Source organism: Nerophis ophidion, unplaced genomic scaffold (assembly GCF_033978795.1).
Source record: "Nerophis ophidion isolate RoL-2023_Sa unplaced genomic scaffold, RoL_Noph_v1.0 HiC_scaffold_97, whole genome shotgun sequence".
Classification (NCBI taxonomy): Eukaryota; Metazoa; Chordata; class Actinopteri; order Syngnathiformes; family Syngnathidae; genus Nerophis; species Nerophis ophidion.
In genome coordinates this window covers 301918-317178 of record NW_026907019.1, presented here as the reverse complement: position 1 = coordinate 317178, position 15261 = coordinate 301918, and the positions used below count along the sequence as shown (strand labels likewise).

General features: G+C 40.2%; 1 protein-coding gene across 1 annotated transcript; it reads left to right on the top strand.

Annotated features, from left to right (window-relative positions):
* The first annotated feature begins 2292 nt into the window (after window positions 1–2292).
* LOC133547410 (oocyte zinc finger protein XlCOF6.1-like) lies at window positions 2293–14892 on the top strand. The gene is made up of 3 exons (XM_061893093.1): window positions 2293–2320; window positions 2586–2698; window positions 12999–14892. The coding sequence occupies exon 3, from the start codon at window positions 13265–13267 to the stop codon at window positions 14555–14557; it is 1293 nt and encodes a 430-aa protein (XP_061749077.1). The 5' UTR covers window positions 2293–2320; window positions 2586–2698; window positions 12999–13264; the 3' UTR covers window positions 14558–14892.
* Window positions 14893–15261: the final 369 nt, after the last annotated feature.

The following is a 15261-nucleotide window of genomic DNA, read 5'->3' as shown; positions in this document are numbered from 1 at the left end:
CTGAATGGAATGGTGTGGAGGCCAAAGATTGACAGGCCGAGTAGCCAGTGAGAAGGTATATTTTGGAGCTGACAAATTGTAAACAGAGGTCACAACACTGGAAGTATATTAGCCCAGGGGGCGTGGCTAAAGGATAGTTCTAGAATGTGATAGAATGTGCAGTGTGTGTGAGGAAAGGTTCTCTCAAAACTCTCCAAATCTTGCAAGCAATAAATGAGCTAGTTTAGGAGCCCCGAAGCCAAACATCAAATATTAACTCTTGAAAATGTGAATGATTGTGCCCCTCGCCCCAGATTCACGTATCGCCACCAACATCACCAGCGGCGTCTATCGTGACAGGAGGAACGTAAAAGTCTCAAGAAGCCATATTTGAAAACCAAAAGGAAGTCAGCTATTTTGGTTTCCATCAGCCATGTTGAAGTCAAAAAGGGGTGGTACTTGAACAAACTCCTCCTCGGGACTTTGACCAAACTTTGACCTGATGGCTCGCCACACAACTTTACCCATTTATAACTTGGCTCCACAAACTGAGATTGTACTCAGAGTTGGTACAAATGATGATGATGACACCCTGTCGTGCAGAATGGGTCAGTACCTGTTGGTACCCATTGGTGGTGGGCGGAGCCTGGCGGCCAAAACTGCCCCTCGCCATCAACCATCAAGTTGTCTTTACTTCTCTTTAGATGATGGGATCTCCTTGCAAACTGATATGAGACCTTTAATTCGGGGTCTGATCATGACTAGTCATTGATATCGACACAAACATCGCCCCCTTGTGGTGGAAAATGATAACAGTCATAGCTTCCTTCCACATGCTCCAATCTTCCTGTTTTGTTTATTTATGGTGGGTCGAGATCATCGTCATTCAACATCCTGTACGCAAATACAAAATGACTTTTTCATACTTGGCACATTTTCTAAAAGAATCTTGTTAATATGCTCAATAAGGTTCTATTCAAATGTAATACAAGTAATACGTAAGACTTTATTTGCACACTTAAGTAGATAAGTTTTCAGGTGAAAAAGATGCCACCTCACTAAAAAGATTGTTTAACTATTTATTTTCCATGCATTAATTTAGATCCAGAACACACATTGTTATATATCTTATTATATTATAATCATTACTATAATTGAATGTAAGTTTGTGTAAAATATTTTCACACAACAAAGTGTGAATACATGTTGTAATGTGTGGGGTTGAGTTATAATTGATATAATACAATTAGGTATGGCAAATGCATTTTGTTTACTTGCCAACTATTCAAATTATATTTAATATACATATTTATATAATGTCATGTAATATGACTTCAACATTATTTATGTTAAAATAAGACTTTATTTGCTAGCCAGTTCTACTTCTGAGTATTTATTTATTTTTTTCATTGAACAATTAAACACACATAAACAATGTTTGGACACATTAAGGTACTTTCAATACAATATGAGTCAGTGTTTTCAGTATTTTACTCAGCAATATAAAAAACATCACATTAAATCCAATCATCTTACAAACAAAACCCGTTAAAGAAAGTAAAAGTAAATATGAGAGACCATTCCAATAAGATTAAAATAAAATGTATATAATTAAATGATAAACTTGTGCTTAAATGTGCTTATTTAAAACGACGTAATATATTCCAATAAATGTAATAATGTAAGTGTTTTCTATTTTATACAAATCTTCTAAGACTGAATGAATAAATTAAAATCATTAACACAATGTGAGGATTTGGATTTCACTTTAAGAAAGAGACTTTTGTTTAAGAGAGCAAATGTTTCACACTTTTTAAAAATGGATATAAATTCACGACACGATCGATCCACGCATGCGTGAATTTACGTCACTTCCTGTACTTTTTTACGACGTAGGTCCTGCGTCGTCACTTTCTGTGATATTTCAATGTTTTATTAATTTTTCGTATAAAATAGATTAAGACTAAAAGGGTACAACAATAAAAACACGTGGAAGGGTAAATTAAAAAAAATCAGGCAGTAATATCGCTACAATTTCTAGCACTTTCACTCTTGTCGTTGCAATGAATGTCGCACGGGGGCGCCACTGAACCCCAACATTAAAGCTTTGTTTGATATACTTTGAATTTATTTTTGAAAAACAAGACATTAGTTTATATCACATTGTTATTCAAATAAATATTACGTAAAAGAAAAGCATGGTAACAGTGACAGCAAGCAATATCTTATATAGAGCTACCTCTTCGTCCGCTCAGCTGTGACGTCATTCCCAGCTTCCGGGGTAAACGGAAGACAGCAGAACAGGAGGAGAAGGAGAAAGAAGTGTGCAGGACGCTAATAAGTCAGTCTTATTATTTGTTATCCAGTTTATAATATTTACGTCGTATAAAATACATATGTGATTCTTTATTTAAGGATAAAGTGGTCTCAATGCGCTAGAAGCACTGTGCCGCTTCTCGTGCTATCTTTGCTTGTTAGTTAGCTTAGCTGGCTAGTTAGCTTAGCTTGTTAGCTGCTAACAGAAGACACAGAAGTTATCAACACATCGCTAAGTAGAGATCAAGTGTGAGAGTAAAGTGTTGTGATTGTGTGAAAATGTGCCACAGAAGGATAGCAAAGTATGAGGAGGAACTTTGTCTTACAAAAGAGGAGAAGGAGCGACAACATCAACTACTGGACGCTGTTTTCAAGAAACATCAAGTTGTGTTACACAGAACAGGTTTGTTTACTTCTTACTCTCACATCTTTACTAACTTTACATTTCATTATTAACACTATGCTTAATATATTGTGTATAAGAAGTTGTGTTGTCTTGTGAGGATGATGCATTCCGTCTGCTACTTGCAACGTGGTCTTGCAACCACGTGGTTGTCTGTGTTCTGTGGAATGTAACTACTAAAGATGAGTTACATATCCCAGTCTATTTGTACAATAAACTGTCAGTGGTGGAACAAGTCAGAGATGTGCTGTGGACGAGCTCCATGACATGGCCCCCTAAACCCAAATAATAAAGCTAATTCTACCATCATTTTATAACACACACATGCCTCTCTGGGTTTACTACAAACAATCTCTAAGCAGGTTTTAAAGGGGAACATTATCAGCAGACCTATGTAAGCGTCAATATATACCTTGATGGTGCAGAAAAAAGACCATATATTTTTTTAACCGATTTCCGAACTTTAAATGGGTGAATTTTGGCGAATTAAACGCCTTTCTGTGTATTGCTCTGGTGGCGATGACGTCAGAACTTGACGTCACCGAGGTAATACAGCCGCCATTTTCATTTTCAACACATTACACACACGGGTCTCAGCTCTGTTACTTTCCGTTTTTTCAACTTATTTTTGGAACCTTGGAGGCATCATGCCTCGTCGGTGTGTTTTCGGAGGGTGTAACAACACTAATAGGGAGGGATTCAAGTTGCACCGAAGATGCGAAAGTGGCAAGAAATCTGCCGCCAGACCCCCATTGAATGTGCCGGAGTGTCTGCACATTTTACCGGCGATGCTAAGGCAGCTAATCGGCCATGCTATGGCTATGAATAGCGTTAATAGCTATTCGCTCAATAGCTTCAGTTTTTTCTTCAATACTTTCATACTCCAACCGTCCTTTTCAATACATGCGTAATCTGTTGAATCGCTTAAGACGCTGAAATCCGAGTCTGAATCCGAGCTAATGTCGCTATATCTTGCTGTGCTATTCGCCACTGTTTGTTTGTATTGGCAGCACTGTATGATGTCACAGGAAAATGGACCGTATCTTGGCAGGTAGTGGAAAAAAGGCACTTTAAAGCTTTTTTTAGGGATATTTCGGGACCGGTAAAATTTTGAAAAAAACTTCAAAAAATACAACAAGCCACTGGGAACTGATTTTTATTGTTTTTAACCCTTTTGAAATTGTGATAATGTTCCCCTTTAAAAAGTTTGTCAGCCATTTTTCCTTAAATTTGCATTTTCCCAACATGTATTTATTTTCTCACTTTCACCACAGCATCAACCCGTTCACAGGATGTAGAGAAATGATCAAAGGGGATCTGATTTGTTTTATTTTGCCTGTCATTCACAATCCATATGTAAGACAATAACATGTTTTTATTTTGTATGCATTCTAAGTCCTAAACAAACGTTAGCAAAATCTTGACCATCCTAATTTTACCATTTGAGTCAATGAGAGCGCCTCTATTCTGCTCACTAATAAGAATTAGTTGAGCAATATAATATACCCAGAAGTCATTTTTTTAATCGCTATCTCTTTAAAACATGCTGTAAAAATGCATATTCTCTGGAAATATGCCCCATAATAGCCACAAACTGGAGGATGCATTTTTAATTTGGATACAATTTAAATAAATAGTGTAAAGGTTTTATGGAATTTTCCAGGGTGTACCCCACCTTCTGCCCCCCTGTGAGTCCAAAAGGGACAAGCGATAGAAAATGGATGGATGGGTGGGAAAAAGGCACATCATCGACAGGCCTCAAAATGTTACTTTTAAGGTCAAGACAAGTGTTGCCTTAAAGGAGGGTTCATATTTTAGGGCACCAAGGCAAATGTTATTTTCTTTCCAGTTTGTTAATTAAATATAGAATTGCTCACATTTATTTGTGCAATAAATCTTTAGACAATTTTGACCCGTACTTTGGATCAAAGCATAATAATTGTGTAAATGCATCAATAAGTTCATTACGCTTGTTTAAGGTGCTTTTTTTTTTTAAACCTTTATTTTGTTAGCGCAGTCAGACCTATTATTGTGAAGGGGAAGTGTGTTGCTGTTCTCAGAACGATGTGTGGAGGCGACACTTGCGACTGCTGTCCTCTTTGTACATTATTCCAACATTGATGATGTCTTTCACAACAACACAAGCAGATGAGATGTGTTGTGGGTGTATGGATTTTCCTTGCCAGCTTTAGCTTCGTAGTTTTGTCGCTATTTCGAATGACCGTCTAAAAGGACGGGACAATTGGGTGTTTAAAGGATGAATGAGTGGTCCAGAACACATTATCTTCCATCCATCCATCTTCTTCCGCTTATCCGAGGTCGGGTCTTGGGGGCAGCAGCCTAAGCAGGGAAGCCCAGACTTTCCTCTCCCCAGCCACTTTGTCTAGCTCTTCCCGGGGGATCCCGAGGCGTTCCCAGGCCAGCCGGGAGACATAGTCTTCCCAACGTGTCCTGGGTCTTCCCCGTGGCCTCGTACCGGTTGGACATGCCCTAAACACCTCCCTAGGGAGGCGTTCGGGTGGCATCCTGACCAGATGCCCGAACCACCTCATCTGGCTCCTCTCGATGTGGAGGAGCAGCGGCTTTACTTTGAGTTCCTCCCGGATGACAGAGCTTCTCACCCTATCTCTAAGGGAGAGCCCCGCCACACGGCAGAGGAAACTCATTTCGGCCGCTTGTACCCGTGATCTTGTCCTTTCGGTCATAACCCAAAGCTCATGACCATTGGTGAGGATGGGAACGGAGATCGACCGGTAAATTGAGAGATTTGCCTTCCGGCTCGGCTCCTTCTTCACCACAACGGATCGATACAGCGTCTGCATTACTGAAGACGCCGCACCGATCCGCCTGTCGATCTCACGATCCACTCTTCCCTCACTCGTGAACAAGACTCCTAGGTACTTGAACTCCTCCACTTGGGGAAAGATCTCCTCCCCAACCCGGAGATGGCACTCCACCCTTTTCCGGACGAGAACCATGGACTTGGACTTGGAGGTGCTGATTCCCATCCCAGTCGCTTCACACTCTGCTGCAAACCGATCCAGTGAGAGCTGAAGATCTTGGCCAGATGAAGCCATCAGGACCACATCATCTGCAAAAAGCAGAGACCTAATCCTGCTGTCACCAAACCAGATCCCCTCAACGCCCTGAATGCGCCTACAAATTCTATCCATAAAAGTTACGAACAGAATTGGTAACAAAGGGCAGCCTTGGCGGAGTCCAACCCTCACTGGAAACGGGTCCGACTTACTGTCGGCAATGCGGACCAAGCTCTGACACTGATCATAGTGGGAGCGGACCGCCACAATCAGACTCTCTGAGCACTCCCCACAGGACTTCCCGAGGGACACGGTCGAATGCCTTCTCCAAGCCCACAAAACACACGTAGACTGGTTGGGCAAACTCCCATGCACCCTCAAGGACCTTGCCCAGAGTATAAAGCTGGTCCACAGTTCCATGACCAGGACTAAAACCACACTGTTCCTCCTGAATCCGAGGTTCGACTATCTGGCCTAGGCTCCTCTCCAGTACACCTGAATAGACCTTACCGGCAAGGCATTATTTTCCCTGACAAATGTTGCTTCTCCTAAGAATGACAACATTGCTCTTACATTTTTTGTCAATTTCCCTGATATTGTGCAATGAAAAGCAGATTTTGTTATATTAGCCAGTTCTGTGACACCGGAAGTCATTGTTGAAATAATATGCCTTATTTTTTGTTGAGTTCAGTGATTATTGATTGGATTATTACTTTGGGATGGTCAGAGAAGAAGAGTTGTAAGAATTTTCTCAGAAGTCACCTGCTAATGTTAGCCAGGTTAGCTGCTCATGTGTGTTGGAGTGGAGACGGCTGAGGGGAGTCGTGTATGAAACAAGCTCAGCTTCCTCATGAACATGACATGATGATGTCACATAAGGACTACACGCCTACACTCACACAAGAATGGCAACGTTTGGGCCCCCAGACCCGCTTTATTTTTGTCTTATTGAGGCAGTGCTTTTTTACGCTTTCAGACCAAACGAACATAAGAAGACCTTTTGTATGCAGTTTGAGAGCCGCAGCCGGAGAAAATAAACACACAGTGTATTCATGACTGCAAAGTTCATTGACCGTTTGTTTGATTGACTGACTAATGTTTTAATACCTCCGTTTTAATACCTCTCACACAAACATGCTTGTGGGGGAGTTTTCTGTGTCTACGTACCTTCCACACATCCGTACACCCACCTGAGTGACATTTGTCCAAGTTGCACCATCCCCACATTTTTTAACCTATTCAAACCATTCCAACATCAACACATTCCACTCACATATATTATATATTAAGGTTTATTTGAAATAGGGACGGATCCAAAAAACCTAGACATCTGAAACAGTTATCCAATGTATGCATCATAGTGTTTGTAGCCAAAGCTAATTTACAACACTTGTCCCCAACAACAACAACAACAACACAGATCCAACATCATTAAAACAAGAAAATGAAAATAAGACAAAAATGAGTCGATAATAATGATAATAGAAATAATACAAAGTGCAAACTAGATAAAAGCCAATGATAATAATAACAACACAAAGTGCAGGCTAGATAAAAACCAATTAGTAAAAATTTGAAAAAACTAAACATGGGAACACGATTGCTGCTCAACTAGCCATAATTTTGTTTGTTCTTTGAAAGTGACAAGTGCAGTTATACTTTTCAAAGTGTCAGGTAAAGAGTTCCATAGTTGTGGTCTTTTTATTGAAAAGGCAGTCTGGGCAAAAGATGTTCTACGGAATGGAACACAACAGTTGCCTTTTGACATTGCTCTGGTGGTAGTTCTGGTACCACTTTGCAGTCTTGTAATGGCCTTGCAGAGCAATTGGGGAGCAGAGTTATCCAAACATTTAAAAACCAGTTTGACTGGATGTAACAAAATACAATTGGTAAAACTTAAAATATTGTATTTGGTTAAAATTTGGCAAGGTTTTCATCCATCTGGGAATTGCCCAGTTTTAATGGAAATATTAAAATGTGGTTAAAATTTGTCAATGATGATATTGTATTCTCTTCTTGTCTAGGACTTTCAAGGCGCGGTTATAAAGACACTCAATGGTCTTGACTGCTGACTGGGACCATGTAGTTAAGCCATAAGATATGTGTGAAAGAATCATTGAATTCATAAAAGTAAAAGCACAGCTGAGAGTTAAGCAGTTTCTTATAATCTTAAAACAGCCTAGGTTGGCCTTCAGAGTTTTACACATTTTCTTAACGTGACTTTTAAAATTCAGCTGATAGTCTATGATTATGCCCAAATATTTGACTTCAGGTACTTGTTCAATGACCTCATCATTAATTTTTATATTCAGGTTTTTTTGAGGTTGCTTTTTTATGGAGAAGCAGACAGTTAGTCTTTTTAGTGTTTAGGGTTAAACAGGATGATGCCAGCCAAGATGCTATTTTGTCTAATTTAGCTTTTCAGCAACTAGAGTACAGGTCTTACCAGATGTATATATGACTGTGTCATCCGCATACATCTGTAAATCTATATCTGTGCATACATCTGGTAGGTCATTGATCTATAGACTAAATAGTATCGGTCCCAAGACACTACCCTGAGGTATCCCTGTTTCAATTTTGCGGAAGGAAGATCTCACATTATTAATGGTGACACATTTTTCACGGCCCTTCAGATATGACTCAAGCCAGGACAATGACTGTTTGAATTAGTTGAATTTACAGTAGTTAGTTTTGAAATTAAAATGTTATGATTGACTGTATCAAATGCTTTTTTTAAGTCTGAAAATTCTGCACCGACTACCTGTCCTTTGTCAAGGGAATGTTTGATCTTTTCAGTTAAAAAACAAGTGTCAGATTCTGTAGAATGGTTACGTCTGAGTCCGAATTGCAAGGGATTCAAATAGTGATTTGTCTCAAGGTGGTGCATTAGTTGTTCCGAAACAATCTTCTCCAGGACTTTAGATGAAACTGGAAGAAGGCTGATAGGTCTATAGTTAGATGTCAATCCAGCATCACCAGATTTTAAAAGTGGTATTACCTGTGCAGTTTTCCATCCATCTGGGAATTGCCCAGTTTTAATGGAAATATTAATAAGACGGGTAAGAGGCTGTATAAGGATGCCGCTATTTTAAAAAAAAAATAAAAGCTGTGTCTAGGTTATAAATATCCTTTGAGTATGTGGTGTTTAGGTCATGTATGGCATTTAAGACAGTTGTCTGACTAACCTACTTGAGCTGAAATGAGCTGTCTTGTTTATCAGGTATGTCTGTTGTTTGATCATCATTAGTCAGACAGGAAAAACCCGAGGAAAGGTTTTTGACAGATTCTATAAAGAAATCTTTGAACTCATTTGAGACTTGAGTACAATCAGTAATGATTTTGTCTCCTACTTTAGTTTATATTGGGTTTGGGTGTTGTTACCCTCTGGGTTTAATAGGTTGTGTAGTAGTTTCCAGATCATTTTACCATTTCCTTTGGCCTCTAAAAGCATGTGGATGTAATAGTTTGATTGGGACATTCCGAACTGTTTAACTACTTGATTACGTAAGTCTTTAAATATTTTCGAATCTGTGTCACTACGAGTTTTGATAAAATTTTTTAAGGCATAATCTCTTTTTTTCATTATTTTCCGGATTTCATCATTAATCCATGGTAACTGAAATATTCCGTGGGATTTTTTTCGCTTTCTAACATATTGATCAATAATGCGTCCGATAGTAGACATTAGCTGATTACAACAGGCGTGTACTTGGTCATGTTGTTGGAGCTCGTCTCAAGTAAGACCCTTTAATTCGTTTTCAAATAAAGCTGTTGATTGGCGAGGGATCTCAAGTTTAACATTTTTATGATCTTGACTTTTAAACCTCGTCAGACGTCTCTTTGTGAGTTTTCTTGCAACTAATGTCAGATTAAGATCTGACAAGCTGGTAACTAGATTGTACGTTTTGATGATTCTGTCAGGCTTGTTTGTGAAGATTAACTCAATTAGTGTCTGAGTGTTTTTAGTGATACATGTGGGGTTCTATCTTCTGACTAAAGTCATGTTTGGATGTGAGTTCTTTTATTTTTTTTCTGCAGTGTTTATCTAGCCAGTTTAAGTTGAAGTGTCCGAAGACAGGTACTTCACTGTTATTCTTAAAATTCTTAAACAGTACATCTAAGTCTTCGCATAGCATTGCAGCGCACGCAGATGGAGGGCTGTATACCACCAATACATTGAATTGCATGTTTTGTGATAGTGTGACATTGATACATAAACATTCAGTAGATATATCAGCAGTCAGGGGAATTTCCCTTGCATTAAGTAAGTCTTTGACATATATCAGTACCCCCCCCCCCCCCCCCCCCCCTCCCCTTCCTACAGTTCGGTCCCTTCTAAAACATTTATATCCCGGAACACTGATTAAGCTGGTTAAAATGTTATCATGCAGCCTCGTTTCACTTATGCATAGAAAATCAAGATTAGACTCAGACAGTAATAATCTGATTTCATCACACCTGCGAACTAGGCTTTGGATGTTTAAGTGACCTCCCAAAATACCTTTGGGTTTCATTGCAGGATCCCAAATCACTTTAGCAGGATTAACAGTTTGAAAAAGCAAAGTCTGTTTCTGCTTCGTCTGTGCTTGTGTTCGGAGTGATCTTTTTTTACCTTGCGGCCCGCACTTCTCCAGCTGGGCGCTGTACGTGTAGCCCCCCCCGAAGCACCCACCGCGCAGGGGCGCCCGGCCTCCCGGCCTCCCCCCTGGCCACCACCCGGTCGATCCTCTCCTCGATGAGGCTGCACTCCTCCGGCGGGAAAAAGCTCCTCTGCATGGTGCTGCTCCTCACCCGCTCGGCCTACAACCCCGGGTGGTCGGCGCCGCTCCCGCTGTCGTCACACTCGCGGCGCCGGCGTTGCCACTCGTCCCGCGCTCGTCATCGTGCGGCAACACCGACCCCGGCCTCTCCCCCAGGCAACGTCCGCCGTCGCTCCAGGCACCCAGTGCAGTCCGCGTGCGACGTCCACTCCAGGATGGCCGCTGCACACGACCCCGGACGACACAAACACGCCGAGGATCCAGAGGCCGACGGCGAGATGCAGCGGCACTTGGTCAACTTTCCCGTAGTGAAAGTGGAGTTTGATGTTCTTCCCCTTCATCCCGCTTCCTCTTGCCAACGTCAGCGGCCGAGCTGATTCCCAGAATGCCGCTGATGGAGTAGGAGGAGCCGGCAGAGTCGGCAGAGCACGCGTGCAGACGACGCCGGCTTAGCTCCTCGGCGAGGATACAAGCTATGTATCCTCGTGTATTTGTCTTGTAGATATTGGTTGGAAAATGACCAAAATAAAATGTCAAATCAATTATGACAAAAGCAAGAACAAGTTCAGAGAGCACAAGACCATCCTGGACATTCAAACTCACACTTTCCCAAGTTCCAAACCACATTCCGGTTTTCCTTGAAATTCAAACTCTTCAACATTTAAACCATTCCAACATTCAAACTATTCTTACATTCATACTACATTCTGTCAACATTTCAGTTCAATTTCAGCATTGGAGCATTCACACACAATTCCTTGAACAATTGCCTCATCTCATCTAGTTATTATTATTATTATTATTGTTATTAAATGTAGCTTACCATATTGCTGAAAATTTTAACTTCCCCTTGGGGATTAATAAAGTACCGTATTTCCTTGAATTGCCGCCGGGGTGCTAATTAATTTAAAACCTCTTCTCACTCCGGAGTTTACCAAAGACATGCGGTAAAGGCAAGCATGCGCTAATATTTTAAAACCTCTTCACACTTCGACACTTACCAAAGGCAAGCGGTAAATTTAGGCCTGTGCTTAAAAAAATGAGTGTGATGTAAAGATACCATCATGAAAAGCACATTTAATACAAAAAACATTATTATGGTCTTACCTTTACTTTTAAATGAAGTCCCTGCGCAGCTCCTTCTGATCAAAAGCATCGATAACTTGTTTATAGAAGTCTTCCCTATCTTTCTTCAGTTTTAAAAGTTTCTCTGTCTCGATGGAGATCTTCCTTTATCACCTCCTGCTTTTATTGAAAGTCCAGTTTGGAAAACTGTTTTATTTTAGATATGTAATCCTCCATGTTAAAAGTGCAAGCGAGAGGAAAAAATAAACACACGCTGCTCACTCTTGCTGCTTGTTGTCACTTCTTCTGCAGCCGAGTTGTCGCAAGAAGAATTACTAGCGCCCTCTACCACCAGGAGGCGGGAGTCATTTAATGACTCATATTTGACACACGCAGCTACGGTATATTAATAAAACATAGCTGCTTATTGTTCTTTTTAGCATAGCTTAGACTTAAAATCGTACTGAATAGCTCTAAATCTTCTACCCTTTATGCGATTTCAAATTATTGAAATCAGCCTCCTCCATTTTGAAAATGATGACAGGTGAAGTGTCACTCGTGACGTGACGAGTTTGACCCGGCGGAAAGACACGCGCTAATAAAAAAAATATTTTGCGAAACAAGTTTACCCGGCGTTAATCCTGGGCCGGCGGTAATGCTAAGCATGCGCTAATTATTTTGCGAAACGAGTTTGACCCGGCAGTAATTCTAGGCAGGCGCATACTATATACCCGGCGGCAATTCAAGGAAATACGGTCTGTCTGATACTGATTTTGATTGAATGTGTGGACTGCATGAATGATGCCTTCTCAGTTCTCTAACGCAATTTGAGTGTCTGGAAACGCACTAACTTAATATAATCCATTATTACTATTATTAATAAAGTAAACACGTTATCTTTTGAAGGTGTAGTCAGTAATCTGATTACTTCTTCCCAGTTTAACTGTGGTGACACTATCTAAATGAAAGCAAAACAGATGTCATCTTTCTTGGCCAACAAGTTGACTGTGCTCATGCTTCTTTTATAACAGACATGTCTCTAAAGATGAATGTGAAAATCACTGTACTTATTGTCCACCAGCAGGGGGAGCTCATCACTAGTACTACTGCGTGGAGGCTGGCATGTGGTACATTATTTCCTGTGTGTGTATGACTTATTCAGAGAGAGAACAGCACACTTTCATGTATGGCGTCTACCATTAAGGATTGCAGGAATGACTTTTAGGATGTTTTTATATGAATAAGGTGGATTGGATGTTGGCCTGGGAAGACATTCCCCTGAAGGTCTTTTTATGTGTCAGCTGGAAGTACCCTGACTGCTGTGAGGGGAAATTGATGAGATTGTGAGATCATATGTTGGTGCAGGACAATGTCTCATGTGACTGAGCAAAGCTGGACTTTTATCAAGAATGTTTGTTTTCTCCTGTCCCGCAGACATCGATGAAGAACATCTTCCTGGTGAGCAGGAGGTGGAACCACAGTCCTCCAACATACACGAGGAAGAAAAGGTACCACATTCCCAACACATCAAAGAGGGAGTAGAGGAGCCACAGACCCATAGTGTTAAACTGAACCTTCACATTAAAGGGCAAGCGGAGGACCCACTGATCTTACACATCAAAAAGGAAGAGGAGGACCCACTGACCCCTCACTTTAAAGAGCAAGAGAACCTGCTGACCCCTCACATTAAAAAGGAAGAGATGGACCCACAGACCCCCTACTTTAAAGAGGAAGAGGAGGACCAAGAGCCGCCGCACATTAAAGAGGAAGAGGAGGAAGTGTGCATCAGTCAGCCTAAATGGTTGGAGGAGTTCCCAGTGACTGTGAAGAGTGAAGATGATGGGGTCAAAGGTGAAAGTGAGGAGAGGGGAGGGGGGGAGCCTCCAAGCAGCAGCTCAACACAACACATGACAACAGAAGCTGATGGAGACCACTGTGGAGGATCACAAGCAGACAAGCTCTTAGCTCCACTATCAGATAGTGAGGACACAACGTCACACTCTCCTGACACTGATGATGAAGACTCTAAAGATGATAAGACATGTCACACTGACAACACTCACTTCACTTGTTCTCTCTGTCACAAAACCTTTAAATACCATAGTCTTCTGAAAACACACATGAGAAGACACACCGGAGAAAAACCTTTTATCTGTTCAATATGTGGCAAAGGTTTTGTAGAAAGTCACAATTTGAAAGTACACATGAGAACACACACCGGTGAAAAACCTTATGTCTGTTCAATCTGTGGTACATGTTTTGTACAAAGAATCAATTTGAAAGTACACATGAGAAGACACACTGGTGAAAAACCTTTTATCTGTTCAACCTGTGGTAAAGGTTTTACAGAAAGTCCCAGTTTGAAAGTACACATGAGAACACACACTGGTGAAAAACCTTTTTCTTGCTCAGAATGTGGTAAAGATTTTGTTCAAAGTAAACATTTGAAAGTACACATGAGAACACACACTGGTGAAAAACCTTTTTCTTGCTCAGAATGTGGTAAAAGTTTTGTACAAAGTCCCCTTTTAAAAGTACACATGAGAACACACACTGGTGAAAAACCTTTTGTCTGTTCAATCTGTGGTAAAGATTTTACAGAAAGTCGATGGTTGAAAGTACACATGAGAACACACACTGGTGAAAAACCGTTTTCCTGTTCAATCTGTGGTAAAGGTTTTACACAAAGTCATCATTTGAAAGTGCACGTGAGAAGACACACTGGTGAAAAACCTTTTTCCTGTTCAATCTGTGGTAAAGGTTTTACAGAAAACTGGTGTTTGAAAGTACACAAGAGAACACACACTGGTGAAAATTCACATTCCTGTTCAATCTGCAACAGAAGCTTTTGTCAACAATCAAAGCTTGTAGCACACATGAGAAGACACCCAGGAGAGAAAGTGTTGAGTTGCAGTGTGTGTGGTGAAAGATTGTCTTCTAAGTACCAGTGTAAGAAACACAAGTGTGCTGGTGAGAACAGCAGCAGCAAATGAAACTGCAGGATTTGAAATAAACTGTCCAGACTTTCATTTTGACTTTCTAACAACATCAGCACATATAACATGTGTGACATTGTTGTTTGTCTAACAATCTGTTTAATATGCTTCTACATTTATAGATTGGATAGTTTGAAATATTGAAGTGTGACATATTTGTATTTGTAATTGTTAATAATCCCATAGATTAGCACCTTTATATGATATACATATGTACTGGTTCACATCTGAAACATCTTCTGGACCACTTCAGGAAGCATATTATTATTTACTTTATACATCATTTGAACAGTTGTCTTTTATACAATTTTAAAATGTGTCTTTTTAAACCATTTGTTGGGTCTCTATAATCATTTTTATTCATTATCGTCATTACTCTGTATTATGATGATTGTGTTGTGATTGTTTTATATGTATGTCCCCAGACCTTTATGCAGTATACAAGTGAGAGAAAATGGCAGATTTTTTATTTAATTTTTTTGGGAAAGGATGGTTTTGTTTTTACAAACTTACATTTGTGGATGTATTATATATATTGTGTTTTAAACCTTTTTTTAATGTTATTTTTTTCTTTTATAACATCCCCCAATCAACATCAATATCAGTCAAAGTTTGGAGTGTCAGACAAAAGCCAATATTGTACATCATCCCACAGAGATTTACTTTAAACAAACAACATGTTTACTTGACCCACTTCCTGG